General features: G+C 45.0%; 2 protein-coding genes across 4 annotated transcripts in view; both read left to right on the top strand.

The window, feature by feature from the left end:
• The window catches only part of LOC146036342 (putative HLA class I histocompatibility antigen, alpha chain H), a 405,284-nt gene that overhangs the window by 120,570 nt on the left and 260,225 nt on the right, over nucleotides 1–24,489 (top strand). The window lies entirely within an intron of this gene.
• The window catches only part of LOC146036344 (putative HLA class I histocompatibility antigen, alpha chain H), a 223,387-nt gene that overhangs the window by 120,453 nt on the left and 78,445 nt on the right, over nucleotides 1–24,489 (top strand). For both annotated transcript variants that reach the window (XM_083160300.1, XM_083160301.1), the window contains exon 3: nucleotides 18,673–18,951. In XM_083160300.1, the coding sequence (XP_083016426.1) occupies nucleotides 18,673–18,951 (279 nt within the window). The remainder of the gene's footprint in view (nucleotides 1–18,672; nucleotides 18,952–24,489) is intronic.

The following is a 24,489-nucleotide window of genomic DNA, read 5'->3' as shown; positions in this document are numbered from 1 at the left end:
GTGTTTTTTCCGCGAATCGGGGGGGGGGGTGTGTGTCACGGGGGAGGGTTTGCCGCGATTCGCGGGAGGGGGGGGTCGCGGGGTGGTGGTTATGCCGCGAATTGCAGGAGGGGTCGTGGGGGGGTTGTTTTTGCAGCGAATCGTGGTAGGGGGGTCGCGGGGGAGCGGGTGTTTTTGCCGCGAATCGCGGGAGGGGCGCGCGGGGGGGGAGGTTTTGCTGCAAATCGCGGGAGGGGGGCGCTCACCTGGTGGCTGTGGAGTAGCAGTGCTGGGCAATATGGGAAGGCAGTGGGTGTCTGGCACTGTCTGTGGGCTCACTGGGCTGGTTCTCTATCACATACCTCCCAACATGACCCTCTCCAGGAGGGACACAATGCTCTGTTTCTAGACTTCCCCTTAATGTATGATTGCCATCACCTGTTTTAAACAGGTTAATTTCTCAGAAAGGTGTTCAGCACAGATGAAGGCAATCACACATTAAGAGGAAAGTCCAGGAACAGAGCGTTATAGACACAGACACCCACTTTGAGTGACAGATGTAGCCAAATATATAGGAGATATATATATATATATATATATACATATATTCTAAGAGAAGAAAAGAGGAGCGCTCCAAATAGTGCTTTATCTTTTTTTATTTTTCAGCACAATAAAATATCCGACAGGTACACTTCAAAATGGCATCACGTACCGCAATAAACGGTTAGGCACAACCGCGGGTGATAAACAGCATAAATAAAGCTGACAAGCAGCAGAATAGCAGGAGGACTGGATACAAGTGCTCTCACCACTCTCTCCAACACGGAGTTCAGACCGACGCCAGGCCACGCCCCTACGCGTTTCGTCACGAGGACTTCGTCAGAGGGCTGGTCCTGGCGTCGGTCAGCACCCCCTTTGTAGCCTGGAGCCAATTAACAATGTTACAGCTGAAATCAATTAACAATGCTTATGCAGTTTCTCTGGGTCTTTACAGGTGCCTTTTGCAGCCGGACAATATACTAAAACAAATACACTTTAATGAGACATTGCAATAAACTATTTCAGTCTAAAACATCTTCACACTACATATAGGCAATATAAAAACACAACAACAATAAAATCCACACAATGGTGGTGGAGATCGATTGTTGACACAGCGGTGTCGACAACTTGAGACGTCTTTTATGTAAACGAAGCTGGATCTTTGAAACTCGGGCTTTGAAGGCACTAAGAGGAACACTTTGAATATATACATTAGATATATGCAAGGAGATATATGCTCAGACATAGATAACACAGATAAATATGACAAATACAAAAATGCAAAAGTAGAAATATATAAAAATATAAATATAAAAGTGGAGAAATGGAAGTAGCAAATACAAGGATACACATAAATACATATATTCTCTTTTAAAAACCTCATCATCATATGTAACAGGCGGCGTCCAAATTCTTCATTTAATTGGTACTGGAGGGCAAAAATTATTTCTGATATACATAAATTAGTTCTAAAAACCATCATAAAAATCATCATAAAAAAATTCTTATAAAAAATAGCAGCATTGATTGTAGAAAAGCAGCAGAAACAGAGTGTTATTTGCAAATAAAGGATTACATTTCATGTCAGTTTCTTATTTGGTCATAATTAGGTTCTTAAAGGGGTATTTACTTTTTTAAGAAAGGTGTTATTTCTACCCCTTAATTAAGACCTATTGGACACAAGGTGTTCAGTGTCACAATCCAATAGGATTCTCTCTTTGCCAGCATGATATCACGATTACCTCTTCTGACATCTAGCGTGACATGTTCTAATCCATAAAAAGTCATACCAACAGGGTTGCTGTTCTGACAGATTTTGAAATGCCTAGGCACACTATGGTTTTCAACATTATTCTTTATATTCCTATAGTGCTCTAGGATTCTGACTTTCAAACATCTTTGTCTTACCTATATACATCTTGCCACATTTACATTTTAATAAATAAATGACATAGGTAGTGTTGCAGTTTATGAAACCCTTTACTTCGATTTTTCTTCCGTTTTTATCGGCAAAGGATTTCAACCCTGATTGCGCATAAGTGCACATTTTACATTTACCACAGCTGTAAAAACCTTGTGGTTTTGCACAATTAAAAATACCAGTCGTAGTAGTCGTTACCAAGGGTAACATACTGGGAGACAGCTTGTTTTTCAAAGTATTAGACCGTCTAAACACCAATTCCGGATGGATTGTTACTTTTTCTCTTAATATAGGATCCATGCAGATTAAATGCCAGTATTTATTCAAAGTTTTGCGTATGGTTTTATTTTCAGTATTAAACTGTGTCACAAATGGGCAAAATGGGGGCATTTCCATCATCATTACTGCTTGGAACTTTGTACTCTATGAGTTTATCTCTCTCTAGATTTCTCGCTCTTTCCATAGCATTACTGATGATGGATTCTGGATACCCTTTGTCTCTGAAGCGTTATATGTATACTTCAGATTGTTCCAAAAACATGTTTAAACTGCTGCAGTTTCTACGTAACCTGTAAAGTTGTGAATAAGGCAAATTCACCTTCCATTTATTATAATGACAGCTCTTAAAGTCTAGATAGCTGTTGCTGTCCACAGGTTTAAAAAAATTGCTAGTTTCCACCTTCGAAGCTATTGAACTTGTTAGCTTTAAGTCAAGAAAATCTATCTCATTGACCTCAAATTTAGAGGTGAAACTTAAATTAAATTCTTCATTATGAATAAAAGCAACAAAATCCTTAAAAATATCTTCAGTGCCACTCCAGATAACTATAATATCGTCTATATAGCGCCTATAAAGCGCTATATAGTCAGAAAAGGGGTTCCTTGAATATATATGGGTGGTCTCCCAGACCCCTAGGAACAAATTTGCGTACCCCGTGTGGCAAGATGTATATAGGTAAGACAAAGAGATGTTTGAAAGTCAGAATCCTAGAGCACTATAGGAATATAAAGAATAATGTTGAAAACCATAGTGTGCCTAGGCATTTCAAAATCTGTCAGAACAGCAACCCTGTTGGTATGACTTTTTATGGATTAGAACATGTCACGCTAGATGTCAGAAGAGGTACAGATGGGTCTGTTCCCATCTTTGCAGGGGATGGCGGCTGGCGACCCCCCGCCAGCGCCATGGCGATCGTGAGAAGGGGACGCGCGCGCACGAGAGGCGCGCGCGCCCCCTTCCGACGGCGCTTCCAAACGTTTCCCCGGGTCCCCGCCGGCTTGCCGGCGGTAACCCGGGGTCCCCCCTGCCTGCCCGCATCCCCCCTAACCCCCCCCTAACCCCGTCCGTCTCCCTGAGGCGGAGACGGACAGGGTTTCCGCCACGCTAGCGACGGAGACTGAGACGCGCGTGCGCGTGAGACGCACGCGCGTCTCAGTCTCCTCGCTGGCGAGGCTGCTGGCGGGTCGCCAGCGCATACGTTCTGGCGACCCGCCAGCAAGGATGGGACCTGCCCCATCTGTAATCGTGATATCATGCTGGCAAAGAGAGAATCCTATTGGATTGTGACACTGAACACCTTGGGTGAGATTTAATAGGATGAGAGATTCAGAAAGTGAGAGATTTGGTAAGAAATCTCCAGTTTTTTTAAAGCGGCAATCATTTACACTGCAAAACCACACTGGTTTTGCAGTGTAAATGTTTGACGCTTTAAAGAAACTGGAGATTTCTTACCAAATCTCTCACTTTCTGCAACTCTCATCCTATTAAATATCACCCCAAGTGTCCAATAGGTCTTAATTAAGGGGTAGAAATAACACCTTTCTTAAAAAAGTAAATACCCCTTTAAGAACCTAATTATGACCAAATAAGAAACTGACATGAAATGTAATCCTTTATTTGCAAATAACACTCTGTTTCTGCTGCTTTTCTACAATCAATGCTGCTATTTTTTATAAGATTTTTTTTATGATGATTTTTATGATGGTTTTTAGAACTAATTTATGTATATCAGAAATAATTTTTGCCCTCCAGTACCAATTAAATGAAGAATTTGGACGCCGCCTGTTACATATGATGATGAGGGGCGTGGCCTGGCCGGGAGTGAAGGAAGCCACACATCTCCTAGTGCTCCCACAAAGTGCAGCTTCTACACTCCCAAAACCCTCTTTGCAGCCTCCCAAATACCACACATCCCACCTGCACACCCCACTGACCTCCTCCAGTGCCTGGGGGTGTAGCTGCAGAGCCGGGGGACTGATATATCCATCCCTGCAGGTTGCGGCCTACCACCAGCACGAAGCCGGGGCCTCAATTTCTGCTGCAGCCCAGAGAGGGGGCGCTCGTTCCCGGACCGCCAGACGCCCGTTTTAAGCACCCCAGACGGGATACCTGCAGCTGGCAAGACAGCCCAGACCCTCAGGTGAGCTTGCCCTCGTAGGGGGACTTGCCCAGAGGTTTTATTTAGCCCTGGCACACTGCCAAAACCGGATCACACAGGACGCGGCGGCCATCTTGGTTGTGGCATTCCATTAAAGCAAGTGCACAAACGTTATCCAGAGACTGTTTTCAAGCTGCTGCCCCTATAATACCAATTATTAACACATCCTCAGCCTGTCCCCTGCTACCTGGGACAACCCTGGGAAGAATACTGTAGCTCCTTAGAGTGAGGGGGCACACACAGTGGGGGTGCAGTACCTGCTCCACCATCAGACCCACAGATACTATATCACAGTGTATAACTCCTGCCTTCCAAGCATCTGCTCCTACAGTGCACTGTCCTGAGACTGCTCCACCAGATCCAGGGATCCTCTGATGTGCCCTTAGCAACACATCTGTATGTTGCACACTCCTGTTACTGACACCACTATGTGATTATTAAGACACGTGCCCGCTACTCCATACAACTACATTAACATGTGAACCACCTCCCCCAGAGATGGAACACTAACCCAGGCCCACGATTTAGGGGAATGTGACCCCCACTTGCTGACTGATTTATGGTTCTAACTGATTAGATGACCTGATCTGGAAACTGCGCCAACGTCTAATGGGCAAAACCAGGAGGAGCACGAAGAAGATAGACACCGGCTCCAAGAATACCACTTCACAAACATCACTCCGGTCTTATCTCTCCGCCTCTCAAACCACAGATCGCTCCTCCCCCCCTCCGTCTGAGGACACTGACACCAATACCCACAAGGTACCCTCGTCTCCACACACGATGGATCTTCAATCTCAAATAGCACAACTGCGGGGTGAAATCGAAGTCCTCTCACATGTCCGAACGCTCCCCTCCAAGCAAGACTTACAGGCACTTGAAACAAGCCTTCAAGATTCATTCCAAACCCAGATCACGGTGGTACAGGCCGACATTACCCTCCTGGGGACGAGAGTTGAAGCGCTAGAGGAGGAACGTGAAAACGATTCCGACCAACTAACCTCTATCAAAGAGACCCTCTCCCAACAGGCAAACGACATGAGAATCCTACAGGAGAAGCTGGAAGATCTGGACAACCGGGGCCGCAGAAATAATGTGCGGGTGAGGGGCCTCCCAGAATCTGTGCCCCCTTCCGGTATAATTGATGCCCTCAACAAAATGTTTGGTGAAATCCTGGGTCTCGATCCCGAGATCCCCATTGAATTTGACCGTGCCCATAGAGCCCTCAAACCTAAAGGGCAAGCATCTGAGCAGCCTAGGGATGTAATTTGCCGTCTCCACTATTACTCCCAGAAAGAGGAATTGCTACGGAAAGTTCGTGACCTAGAGGCCATCGAATTCGAGGGGACTCATGTTCAGATCTTCCAAGATCTTTCATGGCGCACACTGCAGCAAAGAAGACTGATAAAACCACTCACAGATGCCCTTCGCAAGTCGAACTATAAGTACAAGTGGGGCTTTCCCTTCTCCCTACAGGTAGCTTCAGCGGGACGTCAATTCACTCTACGCTCTTCAGCCGACCTCCACGACTTCTGCTCCAACTTGGGTCTAGAAGAACTCTCCCTACCCGATTGGCAGGCCTTCCACTTACCAAACGCCCCCTCTCCCCACAACTCTAAAAGGGAGTGATGGCAACAAGCCAACACCTCAAAGAGATCCAGAGGACCTCCTGCCCCTCGCTCCCAAGATCCTACCTGATGAGACGACGAGTGGTAACATTAGACAATGAACACTAATCCTGTTTCTGTACACACTGTCGTCACTTCAGAATTACTATACCGCTACTTAATACCCTCTTAATGTCTATTGATTAGTACTTCTTAAGACCCTATGGTCATATGTTAGGTCTGTTTTTTTTTTTTTTTTTTTTACTAGTTACTCAGAGAACCAAGTATTCATCTACACTTTTACATTTAGTAATCTAGAACACTTCGGTTAGTATTGTTGGGGCACGGCCCCCTAGTTCCCCTGACCGCTATTCGTACAATCCTCCGTGACATGGTCGCCACTATGGCCTCTTCACTGTCCGGATGCGGCTATGTTTTTGATGCTCATACCAGATGTTCACAGTTTTACTACGCATTGTGTTATATTTTATTGTATGTTTTTCGCCCTATCACCATGACCCTTCTCCCTCCCTCACCACCAACCCCCTGCTCAACCTCACCACTCTACCTTCCCGCTCCTCCTACCCGATCCGATTCCTACCCATTGACTTCTCATCTTACAACTACCAAATGACCTCATCCCTACGTATTATATCCATCAATGCTAGGGGTTTAAACATCCCAGAAAAAAGGACACAGGCACTACATTTCCTTCATAAAGAAAGGGCAGATATCGTCTTAGTCCAGGAAACGCACTTTCCCAAGAACGACCCAACTCCTCGACTAAGTAACCACTCCTTCCCTACCACACACTACTGCAATTACCCGCATTCAAAATCTAAAGGAGTTGCCATCCTATTTGCCCGACATGTACCAATCTCTGACGTACAAACACACATACTAGAAGAGGGTCGCTGCCTACTTCTAACATGCACCATGTATAATACAAAGCTCACAATTGTTAACATTTACGCGCCCAATCAGGGACAACTGACCTTCCTCAGGAAGGTTCTAGAGAGGGTAGACTCACTTAAGCAAGGGACCCTGGTGATAGGGGGCGATTTCAACTGGGCTCTAGACCCTCTCCAAGATGTAACGCCATCCCCTAACTCCCCTCCGAGTTCACAAACCAGGGAGGTTAAGCGCCTTTTTCACACTCATCAACTATCAGACGTTTGGCGAATTCATCACCCTGCCGAACGGGACTTTACTTACTACTCACCCCCCCACAAATCTTACTCTAGACTAGACTATTTCCTCCTGAACCATAACTGCCTACACTTGGTTCGAGACTCTTCTATTGGCTCCATAACCTGGTCTGACCACGCCCCTGTTTATTTAGTCATCTCCTTAGATATGGCCCCTAGACAATGTTCCTGGCGCTTTAACGAATCCTTACTCTCAGACCCGAACTACAAATCTCAATTAGAAGAAACCCTGGACACCTATGTGGAACATAATGTCACCCCTGATGTCTCTGATATGGTGATCTGGGAGGCACACAAGTGTGTTATGAGGGGAAAATGTGTTCAGTTAGGGTCATTTATTAAAAAACAGAAACAGAAGAAAATCGATGACCTCCTTCAGAAAATGCCTTCATCCCTTCCCCCTCCAATCACTAGAAGCCCACATTACTGTAATCCCTAAAGAGGGCAAAGATCCATCCCTTTGCCCCAGCTACCGTCCCATTTCACTCCTTAATATCGATGTGAAAGTATATGCCAAATTACTTGCAAACAGACTAAAACATCTTCTGCCAACCATTATTCACAACGACCAGGTAGGCTTCGTGCCAGGCCGTGAAGCCAAGGATAATACCTCCAAAATAATCGCCCTTATACATCACCTTACAACCACCAAAACCCCTGGAATCCTTCTATCAACTGACGCCGAGAAGGCATTTGATAGAATTGACTGGGGCTTCATGAGGGGGGTGCTGGACCACCTAGGGTTGGGACCGATATGTCTACAACGTATTTTAGCTCTATATACCTCCCCTTCCGCTAGAATACGGATCAATGGCACACTGTCTAACTCGTTCGCTATCAGCAATGGGACCCGACAGGGGTGCCCGCTCTCCCCCCTAATTTTCGTTCTGTGCATCGAAGCCCTGGCCAGAGCTATCAGGGGAAACCAAAACATTAGCGGGATTACAATAGCTGGACAAGAATATAAGCTAGCGCTCTTTGCGGACGATCTACTTGCTACAATTACTAACCCCACCACCTCCCTTCCCAACTTAATGTCCGAGTTTCAGGGTTTCAGCACCCTCTCTAATTTTAAAATAAATTTTACTAAGTCGGCGGCTATGAACGTCTCCACTTCTCCGACTATTGTGACAAACCTCAAAAACTCATTTCCTTTTACATGGCACACATCCCACCTCAAATACCTGGGAGTAAACATCTCCAGTGATCCCACTAGACTGTTCGAACTCAACTTCACCCCACTCCTACACAAACTTTGCGCGGACCACCAAGCCTGGAAATCTAGACCCTTTTCCTGGTTTGGCAGAGTAGGGATTCTTAAAATGAACTCACTTCCGAAAATATTATACCTCCTACAGATTCTCCCTATTAAAATTCCGCCTCGATGGTTTAAAGAGATTCAATCCCTTTTCCGGGATTTTGTCTGGGGAAATAAGAGACCACGAGTGGGCCTTACTCTACTTCAGAGACAAAAAAATGCAGGGGGTATTGGGTTGCCGGACATTCAAGGGTACTACCAAGCCTGTTTATTGAGCAGAATAATAGAGTGGTCCAGATCAAACACCAACAAACAATGGGTCCAGATAGAGAACCACTCACTCTCTTCCCCTATCAATATTACACCCTGGCTCTCACATCTACCCAGCTCTACCCACCCCACTATAAGCCCAACCCTAGTCTGTTGGAAGACTGTTCGCAAATCACCATCCATCTCCGCACCCACTTCCCCTTACATGTCCTTTCTTTTTGACAAACGCTTCCCCCCCGGACACGAGGCCACTGCCTTCCGCCCTTGGTATGACCGGGGTCTATACCGAGTAGGCCAGCTACTGTCCGAGGGATCAGTAGTTCCTTTTACGGATCTACAAAATAAATGGAACTTACCTGCGAATGACCTTTGGAGATACCTTCAAACACGCCACTACCTCACTTCCCTGAACCTCTCGACCCCAATTACCTCCACCCTTACCCCCTTTGAACAGCTATGTGAGGCGAAAGACCATCCATCACGCCCAGTATCCCAGATCTACAATCTCCTATTGGAAGACAGGAGACATAGCCCTCCTCCTTTCACTACGAGATGGAATACAGACCTGAAGGTAGATCTAAAAAACGATGATTGGGGAAAAATTTTCAAATTAGCACATCATTGCTCCCCTAACACACTGGTAGTCGAGACGCAATATAAGTTGTTGTCACGATGGTACAGATGCCCCGACACACTCTCTAAAATGGGCCTCGGTCTTCCCAACAAATGTTGGCGGTGTTCCGCGAGCCCAGGAGACCTCCTACACATCTGGTGGAGCTGCCCATCCATAAAACCCTACTGGCGTAATGTTATTGCCATCTCTGGGAAAATACTGGGTGAACCGGCCCCATCAGACCCTTTGTTCTGGTTATTCCACTACTCAACAGGCTCAATCTCAAGATATAAGAAATCTATCCTTTGCCGCCTAAACAATGCGGCAAAGGCAGTTATTCCAGTCCGGTGGCGCTCGCCACTCCCCCCAACAACTTTAGAATGGTTTAACTGGTTAGACTCCTATATGGATATGGAGGATATAGTATGCTCGGCCGAAGACGACTCAGCCGCCTTTAGGGATACTTGGTCAGCATGGATAAACTTTAAAGAATCTTCCTCATATAGAACAGCACTAAATCCCCTCCCACCACAACTGCCCTAGCGATACCCCAGCTCGCTGACGACGCCCCACCTCTTATATACCTCACACACACTCAGTGGCGGATTCAGGGAGGGGGCACCTGGGCACGTGCCCCCCCTGTCATTTATTTATTTTTATTGTAGCTGAGGACCAGGGCTTTCCAAAGAGCCCATCCCCGTGTCTCTAGCCCTCCGGGAACTGGAGATATCGCCTGGCAAACCTGTAATGTTTTTTCCCCATAGGATAATATGGGACCCATCAATTCCGACCCCCACCCGGTTCCGACGGCTGTCAGTTCCTGCCCTGGCATCACAGAAGCTTGTGGTTGATTTCATTCAATTCCAAATCGCTGGGCCTTCAATATGATATTGCGTGTGCACCGATTTTTTTTATTTTTGAAATGTAATTTCATGGGTGTTCATGTTCTTTGAGGGCAGATTACTCTGGAACTAAACGTTCCAGTTTCACTGGACCAAAATCATTCAAAGCCCACTCAAAAGTTCTTCAATATAATACTTGTCTCATGTAAATGGGTCAGTTGGTTCAGAAGATAAAGGCGGTTAAATGAGATAACTGGTTAAAGGGGGGAGGGGTGGGTTTCTCTCCCCCTCACACCAGAAAATGCAGGGACTAGGCTGGTGTAAAAGGGGCCAACCTGGGAATGCATTTTCTGGTGTGAAAGGGGTATTATTTCAAATAGCCGGGACCTGCAGTGCTCTGAATACAGCCAGGCTCTGCCTCTGTCAGTGGCTATCACTTCTGCTGTCCCCCATTTACCACGAGCATGTATTCCCCCTTGGCAATGAGCATGTAATCCCACATGGCAACGAGCATGGAACCTCTGGCAATGAGCATGGAACCCTTGGCAATGAGCATGTAGAGAAGCAGCACTTATGTAGCATAATTTTTAATAGGCATTATGGTGTTTGGCATAACACATAATGGACATAATGGCGTGTAATTTAATGTGTAATGGACATTATGGTGTAAATGTTTAATGCGAGCCTTTGGTGGACAATGTTCCTGTTTATGAAGTGTATTGTGAATTTTGGCTTAATCTGTGTGGCATTATGTGAATTCTGGCTCAATCCATGTGGCATTATCGGAATTTTGGCTCAATCAGTGTTGCATTATGTGAATTTTTTCCCAATCTGTGTGGCATTATGTGAATTTTGGCTCAATCCATGTGGCATTATGTGAATTTTGGCTCAATCTGTATGGCATTTTATGCATTTGGCTCAATCCCTGTGACATTATGTGAATTTTGACACAATCCATTTGGCATTATGTGAATTTTGGCTCAATCCGTGTGTGTTATTATGTAAATTTTGGCTCAATCCATGTGGCATTATGTGAATTTTGACACAATCCATGTGGCATTATTTGAATTTTGGCTCATTCCATTTGGCATCATGTGTAAGGGGCAAGTATAATGGGGTCTAGTATTTTGTTGCATAATGTGTAGAAGTTGTATATGGTGTTGACACGCCCCCTGTTGAGTGGCCACACACCCTTTTCCGGAGCGCGCCTTGGCGCGCACAACTACATCCTTCACTTTTGTCGCCATGGTGGGCCTGTGTACTTTAAATGCCAGGGCCTATTTTTAATTCCATTCCCACCCTCTCCTGCTGCTCTCTTAGCATGTACACTGGCACCACTAACACCGCCCCTCCCCCACCCAAACCCTTTTTTATCATGGTGCCCCCCCTGTCATTTTATCCTGGATCCGCCCCTGCACACACTCCACCCACACCCCTTAAATACTCTAGAGGAATATATGCTTATCACCTCCTAATGGACTTTTATGCTTTATATCGGATCCCCCCCCCCACCTCCCAATCCCCTACCCCACCTCGCCCCCCCCCTTTCTATGACCTAATTTCCCCCCACCCCCTACCTTCTTAAGCTTTCCAACGCTCATGTTTCCACGCAATTTTGTATACTGTTGGATTATTGTTAAGACTATCTTGCACTCTGTATTCCCGTTTATTGTATCCCCCCCCCCTTTAAACTCAATAAACATTTTTTGCATTTCATATGATGATGAGGTTTTTAAAAGAGAATATATGTATTTATGTGTATTCTTGTATTTGCTACTTCCATTTCTCCACTTTTATATTTATATTTTTATATATTTCTACTTTTGCATTTTTGAATTTGTCATATTTATCTGTGTTATCTATGTCTGAGCATATATCTCCTTGCATATATCTAATGTATATATTCAAAGTGTTCCTCTTAGTGCCTTCAAAGCCCGAGTTTCAAAGATCCAGCTTCGTTTACATAAAAGACGTCTCAAGTTGTCGACACCGCTGTGTCAACAATCGATCTCCACCACTATTGTGTGGATTTTATTGTTGTTGTGTTTTTATATTGCCTATATGTAGTGTGAAGATGTTTTAGACTGAAATAGTTTATTGCAATGTCTCATTAAAGTGTATTTGTTTTAGTATATTGTCCGGCTGCAAAAGGCACCTGTAAAGACCCAGAGAAACTGCATAAGCATTGTTAATTGATTTCAGCTGTAACATTGTTAATTGGCTCCAGGCTACAAAGGGGGTGCTGACCGACGCCAGGACCAGCCCTCTGACGAAGTAGGGGCGTGGCCTGGCGTCGGTCTGAACTCCGTGTTGGAGAGAGTGGTGAGAGCACTTGTATCCAGTCATCCTGCTATTCTGCTGCTTGTCAGCTTTATTTATGCTGTTTATAACCCGCGGTTGTGCCTAACCGTTTATTGCAGTACGTGATGCCATTTTGAAGTGTACCTGTCGGATATTTTATTGTGCTGAAAAATAAAAAAAGATAAAGCACTATTTGGAGCGCTCCTCTTTTCTTCTCTTAGAAAATCCACTACCTGAGAATCCAGGTGCCCGCAAGGGTAATTTGAGGAAGCTGCCGGTCTCATATGATCTGAAGTGCTGTGATATTCTGTGTGGAAGAAGCCAGTTTCATTCCTGCTATTTAAAAAGAACAAGGACTTGCGTGCTAATTGGACTTTTCTTTTGATATATATATATATATATATATATATATATATATGTCCAAGAGACCGGCACAGTCCACAGCAGCTATGCAGAGGAAATTGGCTGGGTGCCTGCACAGAGGGATAGCATACTTGGTGGGGATGGAGCGGCACTCTCAGCAGGGAGAAACACAGGTACACGTTGTTAGATAGAGCGACGTTTCAACGTCCTTTATTTGGACATTTTCTTCAGCCTGAAGAAAATGTCCAAATAAAGGACGTTGAAACGTCGCTCTATCTAACAACGTGTACCTGTGTTTCTTCCTGCTGAGAGTGCCGCTCCATCCCCACCAAGTATATATATATATATATATATATATATATATATATATATATATAGTCCACACGGCCAAGCACACTGATAACCTCCAAAGCTGTCCCGGTGCTCACCACAGACCAGCAGCGGTCATATTCAGACTCTCTATCTCACAGCGGAGAAGGCGGCACACGGTGAATAAATCATAGTGGAGTCAGGAACGTCATGCAACGTTTCGATTTTATTCTTTCAAAATCGTCATCAGGCATAAAATAAACAATCACAAGCTTACCTTATATCCCCACTTCACCGTGCACGCCACAGCACGTTTCCCGCGGCAGTCGCACTACATCACACAGCGGGCGTCCCTGCACGTCACGCAACCATGGAGACCAGCATCAACAACCAACGCTGGTCACCCGGCAACGATCGACGCGCAGTGACGTCACATCTGTCAGACGAAGTTACGTCCCAGCGGCAAACAGTGCTGTTTAGAGTGATTAAAACAGCTGAAGGATGAGGATAGGGAAGGATATCACATCAGCAATTACATCAATGAAAATGCAAATGGTATATATAAAGATATTCACATGAATACAACCATGAATGCTCCCCACACCGTAATGCCCATTTCGCCCCATACCATGATGCCCATTACACCGCACAATGTAATGTCCACAGTGCCAGATTTGCCCCCACAGTGCCAGATATTCCGCCACAGTGCCAAATACACATATGCCCCCACAGTGCCAGATATGCCCCAACAGTGCCAGAGACACATATGCCCCCACAGTGCCAGAGACACATATGCCCCCACAGTGCCAGAGACACATATGCCCCCACAGTGCCAGATATTCCCCCCACAGTGCCAGATATTCCCCCCACAGTGCCAGATATTCCCCCCACAGTGCCAGATATTCCCCCCACAGTGCCAGATATGCCCCCACAGTGCCAGAGACACATATGCCCCCACAGTGCCAGATATTACCCCCACAGTGCCAGATACACATATGCCCCCACAGTGCCAGATATGCCCCCACAGTGCCAGAGACACATATGCCCCCACAGTGCCAGAGAAACATAATATGCCCCCACAGTGCCAGATACACATATGCCCCACAGTGCCAGATATGCCCCCACAGTGACCGATACACATATGCCCCCACAGTGCCAGATACACACATGCCCCCACAGTGCCAGATGAGACACACATGACCCCACAGTGCCAGAGACGACACACATGCCCCCACAGTGCCAGAGACGACACACATGCCCCCACAGTGCCAGAGACGACACACATGCCCCCACAGTGCCAGAGGAGACACACATGCCCCCACAGTGCCAGAGGAGACACACATGCCCCCACAGTGCCAGAGGAGACACACATGCCCCCACAGTGCCAGAGGAGACACACATGCCCCCACAGTGCCAGAGGAGACACACATGCCCCCACCAGCAACTTACCATTGTTGCTGGGCTGGGGGGTCCGGGACAGACAGCCCTCCTGCTCCCCCGGGCCGCTTAGCCAGTCACTGGCTGCTGGCCGCGCTTGATCACCATCCACCTCCTCCAGTCCGCCCTCCTGCGCAGGCCGCGGCTTCCAGAGCACGGCCATGCATGTCCTCAGTGCAGGGGGCCGGCGGCCATTTTCCTGTAGCCGCGGCCATGTTCTGGAAGCCGCTGCCTGTGCCTGGAGGAGGTGGATGGTGACCAGCGTGGCCCGCAGCCAGTGACTGGCTAAGCGGCCCGGGGGGCACATGGCACCCTGGCCCCCGGCCCAGCCCGCCCCTGGCCATCATTGCCATTGCCATCGATAGTGCTAAACTATGCAATGGCTGACCATTGATATTTTTACATATTGATGGTCATCCATTGTGTTTGTTTGATTTGGCCTGTAGGCCAATCAAAACACGGGGGCGGGGCTTCGTGAGTGTTGTGGGGGGCGGAGCTAAGCTCGGTGTCCCAGCACTTTGAAAAAAAAAGCAAAACATTGTTTTGCTGTTCCCTCGATGGAGGGAAACCATCTGGTGCTCCCCCATCGATGGCAAAAGTATTTGACATCGGACATGAACCATTGATGATTTTGAATCATCGATGGTCGATGGCTATCCCTACACACCACAGAGATCTTCCGGGTTAGCCCGTATTGCCAGTGCTGCTGAGCCCAGAGATTCTCCGGGCTAACCACTTAAGTGGTTAATGCCCTACATGCTGGGACTTGTGGTTCTCCAAGTCCCATCCTGTTAGGGAGGCTTGTTGATGCTTTTAGTTCTACCACAAAAGCAAATACCTTATTTTATTATTTTTAAATCACTCTATTGCCATCAGCCCTGCACCCACTGCCCAGGGGAGCCGGGGATAGCCACCGGGCTTGGCCTTTATTGGGGGTCCCCACTCCCCAAGCCAGGGTTGACCGGGCCAGGGTGTTCATGCTTTGGCCGGGGGATCTTATGTAAAAATTGACCCCGGCTGTGGCATGCCACCAATGGCTGTTGGAGCTTGGTGCTGGTAATAAAAATGTGGGACCCCAATATTTTTTTGTCCCCCATATTTTTGTAACCAGGACCGGACCAAGGGCTTGTTATAGAAATACAGGGGAACCCCTGTTTAGTGTGTTCCCTGTGTTTTGGGAGGTAGCACCATCTGAAAGAGCCCAGGGCTGGTTATACTCCTGGGGGGACCCCATGCAGTTTATATTTGTTCTCTATTGGTTACACAGAGAATCCTGCACAGATCTGACAGATCCATGTGATGTTCAGCAAAATACGGATGGACAATGTGGTCTATATTTCATTCGTATTATCTGCTATTCACAATCTAATTCCGTAGTATGAATGATAGTAAATTTGCCGATCAGATAGAACTCTATGGTCATATATGACTGAGTAGTATCGATGGTATACTCATTCCTACACTCGTATTCAGTTGATCTTGCCGTACATAAATACAGCAAACCAGATGAATTCGGACAAATTTAACATTGAATGGTTACGAATTGCTTCATTCATACCATTCAATTATGGTAAATTTCCCCAATGAGAAGAGTTTTTCTGCTGTTCCCATTCTCTGGAGCAGCAAACTGACAGCAGCATTCGCTCCCATTGACACACGGATCCCTGATAACAGAAAGCAGCAGCTGTGGATTTTATCCTTGTTATAATGTCGGGCGACTTTTGTTGTTCCTTATTGACTTTTGCGCACAGAGCGACTCCTCCACGATTGGTCAGTGTGAAAGCACTGCTCTGATTGGTATTTGTCCAACTGTAACTGAGGCCCTTTGTATATGGACAAATAAAGGTTCTCGCTGTGTTCCTGTAATTAATGAATATCTGCTAATTGCTGTGTAATCATTATACTGAGAGCTGACGGGAAACCAAGCTGTACTTAATTATCTCCAATTTATTGTCCACATATAGCCATTATATAATCCCTGAGTATTAGTTATTTGGCCGCAGACTCCACTCTTCTGTAATTGTAGTGTGGGATATAAATGTGTTATATCACCCTGTAATGGGGGCACATTGTGGCTGCACCATCGTGCATGTTACCTCCCACAGGGGGGTGCGCAGTGATATGAGGGATGTTGGGGTGCCTGCAGTGTGCACTGCAATACAGCGTACCCCAGTATCACATTCAGTAACATTGTTTCATGTGTCAGGGAGGAGGGGGGGGGGCAGGAGGGTACAATTCCCCCCCATATAGTCTCTGCCTCTGACCCCCTGTGTCCTCTGAGTGCCCCCACATCACGCCTCTGATACCACATCACATAGATAGGGCATTTATGTCCCTTATAGCTCAGGTACAGAGCATGGTCCCCCTGAGTTCAGCATTAGTAACCTGTGTCACCACATCAGTGACTTGCTCTGAGTATTATATAGAATAACCTGTGTCAGGACCATAATGCAGACATCTAAGTGTTAAATAATTTTACTTCAAAATTTAGACTGTGAATGATTCCCCCCCCCCCCCCCCCCTCTTCTGTACAATGGTTTCATCTGTCAGTTTCTGTAACTCACTGTGATTGGTTGTTAACAATCGGAGGGAAAATGCAGCCACTAAGCTGCCTTCAAAATTACTTCACAGCTGATTGGCTGACAAAATTGTTTGACATTTGGTGTAACCAATCAGTGATGAGCAGCTTCTCCTCAGTGACAGAATATATTAGTGTTCCTCTCACTATGACTGATCCCCTTATACCTGTTCCTATTGGGTGTTCAGATCATGGGTCTTATTTTGGTTCATTCTTTCTGACAAAATCCTTCTTAGATGGACAAAACCATGTGCACTGCAGGGGGGCAGATGTAACATGTGCAGAGAGAATTAGATTTGGGTGAGAAATTTTGTTTCTGTGCAGGGAAAATACTGACTGCTTTATTTTTACACTGCAATATAGATCTCACTTTGAAGTAAAACCCCACCCAAATCTAATTCTCTCTGCACATGTTACATCTGCCCCACCTGCAGTGCACATGGTTTTGCCCATCTAAGAAGGATTTTGTCAGAAAGAATGAACCAAAATAAGGCCCCATGTGACCTGGTTTCCTCCCAGTAAGTAGCATGTCACATACATTCTATATTACATTTAATACAGGGTAGATGGCACAAAGGGATACTCTGGATACTTGTTACAGTAAAAAATCAATATAATTTTATTTATTCTTAAAAAGAATTTCATAGATTTCATAAAAAGCGAAGACACCGGCCGGTGGAAGTTACATATAAAAAATATATATCATATAAAAAACAATTTTACTGAGCATGCTCTTTACACTTTTTAATGTGCTACAAATAATTTCTTAGCACAATGTGGTAGTGAAAAGGTTAATAACCATACTATTTTTCAATCTTTCACATTAAGAATGCAACTGAAAGAGCAGGGGTTAATAAGCTGCAGGTATTAGACTTTGTTAGGCATGCAAAGAGTTAAGTCTCTGTAAAGCAGGGATTAGTTGACAGTCTTATGAAAGACAATATTTGGCTGTGGGTGTAGATGTTAATTCACTTCCAACAGTTATACTCCACTGCAGAGGAGCTGCTGATTCTCAGCCAGGTGTTAGTTGTCAGTCATTAGCCATAACATTTCAAGCTTGCAGATGTTAGTAAGCTTTAAGATTTAAGATAATTGAATAAGGGGTATACTTATACTCCAGGATCCTTTTTGTAATCCAATTTTGAGGAGAGGTAAGTAGCAATGCCCACGCTGTGAGCGGGTCCCCGGCCGCTCTGTTGTATTGGTCAGCCTTATCCAGGACACTCAGCTCCGGCGTCTGGGTTCTCTCACTCGGCGGTGCTTCACGTGTAGCAGTGAGGGATCGTTTGGATGACGCATTTCCCCGCCTCCTATGGTGTCAGCGGCTTCATCTATATTTCATGTTACACATGAGATTCCCCACATGCTTACATACATGTTGTCACACACATTATATATTATGTTACACCCGTGATGTCGCACATCTTGGGTGTCACGTGTTGAATACACAATGACATGACAGCACGTGTGCTGCTCCCGTGTAACATGTTCCTGTGCTGTGTGCAGGTCTCCATTATAGCCAGCTGATGTACGGCTGTGAGCTGAGAGATGACGGCAGCACCGCGGGGTATGTGCAGCACGGATATGACGGGAGAGACTTCATCCACCTGGACACAGAGAGATGGATCCATATCCCCACCATGCACGAGGCTCAGATCACTGCACAGAGATGGAACAGCCCCGAAGTACAAGCCGGGGAGAGAGACAAGATTTATTTGCAGAATGAATGTATAGAGTACCTGAAGATACATATCACCAATGGGAGAGAGGATCTGGAGAAGAGAGGTGACACCACACATTATATACACTGTATCTATATACCTGTATCACATTTATATTACACCCCATCATACATCCCTATCAGTTATACTGGTCATATCCTCATGTGTCTCATTACATTATACTGTCCTGTACTCAGTGGTGTAACAATGGGAGAGAGGATCTGGGGAAGAGAGGTGACACCACACATTATATACACTGTATATACCTGTATCACATTTATATTACACCCATCATACATCCCTATCAGTGATACTGGTCCTTTCCTCATGTGTCTCATTACATTATACTGTCCTGTACTCAGTGATGTAACAATGGGAGAGAGGATCTGGGGAAGAGAGGTGACACCACACATTATATACACTGTATCTATATACCTGTATCACATTTATATTACACCCATCATACATCCCTATCAGTTATACTGGTCATTTCCTCATGTGTCTCATTACATTATACTGTCCTGCACTCAGTGATGTAACAATGGGAGAGAGGATCTGGGGAAGAGAGGTGACACCACACATTATATACACTGTATCTATATACCTGTATCACATTTATATTACACCCATCATACATCCCTATCAGTTATACTGGTCATTTCCTCATGTGTCTCATTACATTATACTGTCCTGTACTCAGTGGTGTAACAATGGGAGAGAGGATCTGGGGAAGAGAGGTGACACCGCACATTATATACACTGTATATACCTGTATCACATTTATATTACACCCATCATACATCCCTATCAGTTATACTGGTCATATCCTCATGTGTCTCATTACATTATACTGTCCTGTACTCAGTGATGTAACAATGGGAGAGAGGATCTGGAGAAGAGAGGTGACACCACACATTATATACACTGTATCTATATACCTGTATCACATTTATATTACACCCCATCATACATTCCTATCAGTTATACTGGTCATATCCTCATGTGTCTCATTACATTATACTGTCCTGTACTCAGTGATGTAACAATGGGAGAGAGGATCTGGGGAAGAGAGGTGACACCACACATTATATACACTGTATATACCTGTATCACATTTATATTACACCCCATCATACATCCCTATCAGTGATACTGGTCATTTCCTCATGTGTCTCATTACATTATACTGTCCTGTACTCAGTGGTGTAACAATGGGAGAGAGGATCTGGGGAAGAGAGGTGACACCACACATTATATACACTGTATCTATATACCTGTATCACATTTATATTACACCCATCATACATCCCTATCAGTTATACTGGTCATTTCCTCATGTGTCTCATTACATTATACTGTCCTGTACTCAGTGGTGTAACAATGGGAGAGAGGATCTGGGGAAGAGAGGTGACACCACACATTATATACACTGTATATACCTGTATCACATTTATATTACACCCATCATACATCCCTATCAGTTATACTGGTCATATCCTCATGTGTCTCATTACATTATACTGTCCTGTACTCAGTGGTGTAACAATGGGAGAGAGGATCTGGGGAAGAGAGGTGACACCACACATTATATACACTGTATCTATATACCTGTATCACATTTATATTACACCCCATCATACATCCCTATCAGTTATACTGGTCATATCCTCATGTGTCTCATTACATTATACTGTCCTGTACTCAGTGGTGTAACAATGGGAGAGAGGATCTGGGGAAGAGAGGTGTCACCACACATTATATACACTGTATATACCGGTATCACATTTATATTACACCCATCATACATCCCTATCAGTTATACTGGTCATTTCCTCATGTGTCTCATTACATTATACTGTCCTGTACTCAGTGGTGTAACAATGGGAGAGAGGATCTGGAGAAGAGAGGTGACACCACACATTATATACACTGTATCTATATACCTGTATCACATTTATATTACACCCATCACACATCCCTATCAGTTATACTGGTCATATCCTCATGCAGGGCCGGCGCTACCCACTCAGCAGCTCCTGCAAAGCAGGGAGGCGCCATGCTGAAAAGGCGCTGTCTCCCTCCCTGCTCTGCTAAAGCTGCCTCAGCCCTCACTGTCACTGCCTCCTGCACGCTGCCTGCAGCACCTGTCTGATAGCGGGCGGCAGTATGGAGAGGCTGAGCAGCTCCCTGCACCCCGCACACACTGTCCTCCTCCTGCGACCTGCCCCCTCTTCCTCACAGACACTTGCGCTGAGGCATGTAGCACTGTCTGTGATGCCTGGATGACATGTCATGTCCGTATCCGCCCCCTACCCATTGCTCCCTGCACCTGTCAGCTGTCAATCAAATGACGAACAGGCAGCAGCGCCGCCTCCCCTTCCTTCCCTCTTCTCGGTGTGCTGTGCCAGTGCCACTGCCAGTCCTCAACACTCTGCCTCCTCTATCTCCTCCCCTCTTCCATCTCCTCCTTCTCTCCCCTCCTTTCCCCCTCAGTCACACGAGGGGTGTAATGCTGCACATACTTTTTTGTACTGCTTTCGGATCGCATCACACACACATTGCATTCATGCCATGCGATCTAGCCCATAACGTATGCGATTCTCGCAGTGTGTATGGGCACCTTTAGTGCCTCCAACATTTTGCGGACACAGCACTGAGATGGTGTATGCATACATGTACATGCACCCGAGATCCTCCATAGGATCGCATGTTGCATACACTCCCACCATCGGGCTGCAGCTTGTTGCAATGGCAATGTGAAAGGGCGCAAAATGTATGGTTTGCAGGAGGGCGCCGGACACCCTAGCACCGGCCCTGTCCTCATGTGTCTCATTACATTATACTGTCCTGTACTCAGTGATGTAACAATGGGAGAGGATCTGGGGAAGAGAGGTGACACCACACATTATATACACTGTATATACCTGGATCACATTTATATTACACCCATCATACATCCCTATCAGTTATACTGGTCATTTCCTCATGTGTCTCATTACATTATACTGTCCTGTACTCAGTGATGTAACAATGGGAGAGAGGATCTGGGGAAGAGAGGTGACACCACACATTATATACACTGTATATACCTGTATCACATTTATATTACACCCATCATACATCCCTATCAGTTATACTGGTCATATCCTCATGTGTCTCATTACATTATACTGTCCTGTACTCAGTGGTGTAACAATGGGAGAGAGGATCTGGGGAAGAGAGGTGACACCACACATTATATACACTGTATCTATATACCTGTATCACATTTATATTACACCCATCATACATCCCTATCAGTTATACTGGTCATATCCTCATGTGTCTCATTACATTATACTGTCCTGTACTCAGTGGTGTAACAATGGGAGAGAGGATCTGGGGAAGAGAGGTGACACCACACATTATATACACTGTATCTATATACCTGTATCACATTTATATTACACCCATCATACATCCCTATCAGTTATACTGGTCATTACCTCATGTGTCTCATTACATTATACTGTCCTGTACTCAGTGGTGTAACAATGGGAGAGAGGATCTGGAGAAGAGAGGTGACACCACACATTATATACACTGTATCTATATACCTATATCACATTTATATTGCACCCATCATACATCCCTATCAGTTATACTGGTCATTTCCTCATGTGTCTCATTACATTATACTATCCTGTACTCAGTGGTGTAACAATGGGAGAGATGATCTGGGGAAGACAGGTGACACCACACATTATATACACTGTATCTATATACCTGTATCACATTTATATTACACCCATCATACATCCCTATCAGTTATACTGGTCATTTCCTCATGTGTCTCATTACATTATACTGTCCTGTACTCAGTGGTGTAACAATGGGAAAGAGGATCTGGGGAAGAGAGGTGACACCAAACATTATATACACTGTATATACCTGTATCACATTTATATTACACCCATCATACATCCCTATCAGTTATACTGGTCATTTCCTCATGTGTCTCATTACATTATACTGTCCTGTACTCAGTGGTGTAACAATGGGAGAGAGGATCTGGGGAAGAGAGGTGACACCACACATTATATACACTGTATATACCTGTATCACATTTATATTACACCCCATCATACATCCCTATCAGTTATACTGGTCATATCCTCATGTGTCTCATTACATTATACTGTCCTGTACTCAGTGATGTAACAATGGGAGAGAGGATCTGGGGAAGAGAGGTGACACCACACATTATATACACTGTATATACCTGTATCACATTTATATTACACCCCATCATACATCCCTATCAGTTATACTGGTCATATCCTCATGTGTCTCATTACATTATACTGTCCTGTACTCAGTGGTGTAACAATGGGAGAGAGGATCTGGGGAAGAGAGGTGACACCACACATTATATACACTGTATCTATATACCTGTATCACATTTATATTACACCCATCATACATCCCTATCAGTTATACTGGTCATTACCTCATGTGTCTCATTACATTATACTGTCCTGTACTCAGTGGTGTAACAATGGGAGAGAGGATCTGGGGAAGAGAGGTGACACCACACATTATATACACTGTATCTATATACCTGTATCACATTTATATTACACCCCATCATACATCCCTATCAGTTATACTGGTCATATCCTCATGTGTCTCATTACATTATACTGTCCTATACTCAGTGGTGTAACAATGGGAGAGGATCTGGGGAAGAGAGGTGACACCACACATTATATACACTGTATCTATATACCTGTATCACATTTATATTACACCCATCATACATCCTTATCAGTTATACTGGTCATATCCTCATGTGTCTCATTACATTATACTGTCCTGTACTCAGTGGTGTAACAATGGGAGAGAGGATCTGGGGAAGAGAGGTGACACCACACATTATATACACTGTATATACCTGTATCACATTTATATTACACCCCATCATACATCCCTTTCAGTTATACTGGTCATATCCTCATGTGTCTCATTACATTATACTGTCCTGTACTCAGTGGTGTAACAATGGGAGAGAGGATCTGGGAAAGAGAGGTGACACCACACATTATATACACTGTATATACCTGTATCACATTTATATTACACCCATCATACATCCCTATCAGTTATACTGGTCATATCCTCATGTGTCTCATTACATTATACTGTCCTATACTCAGTGGTGTAACAATGGGAGAGATGATCTGGGGAAGAGAGGTGACACCGCACATTATATACACTGTATCTATATACCTGTATCACATTTATATTACACCCCATCATACATCCCTATCAGTTATACTGGTCATTTCCTCATGTGTCTCATTACATTATACTGTCCTGTACTCAGTGGTGTAACAATGGGAGAGATGATCTGGGGAAGAGAGGTGACACCGCACATTATATACACTGTATCTATATACCTGTATCACATTTATATTACACCCCATCATACATCCCTATCAGTTATACTGGTCATTTCCTCATGTGTCTCATTACATTATACTGTCCTGTACTCAGTGGTGTAACAATGGGAGAAAGGATCTGGGGAAGAGAGGTGACACCACACATTATATACACTGTATCT

The sequence above is a fragment of the Crinia signifera genome, chromosome 9, assembly GCF_055691185.1.
Source record: "Crinia signifera chromosome 9, ASM5569118v1, whole genome shotgun sequence".
Classification (NCBI taxonomy): domain Eukaryota; kingdom Metazoa; phylum Chordata; class Amphibia; order Anura; family Myobatrachidae; genus Crinia; species Crinia signifera.
This window is presented reverse-complemented; position numbering and strand designations above follow the sequence as displayed.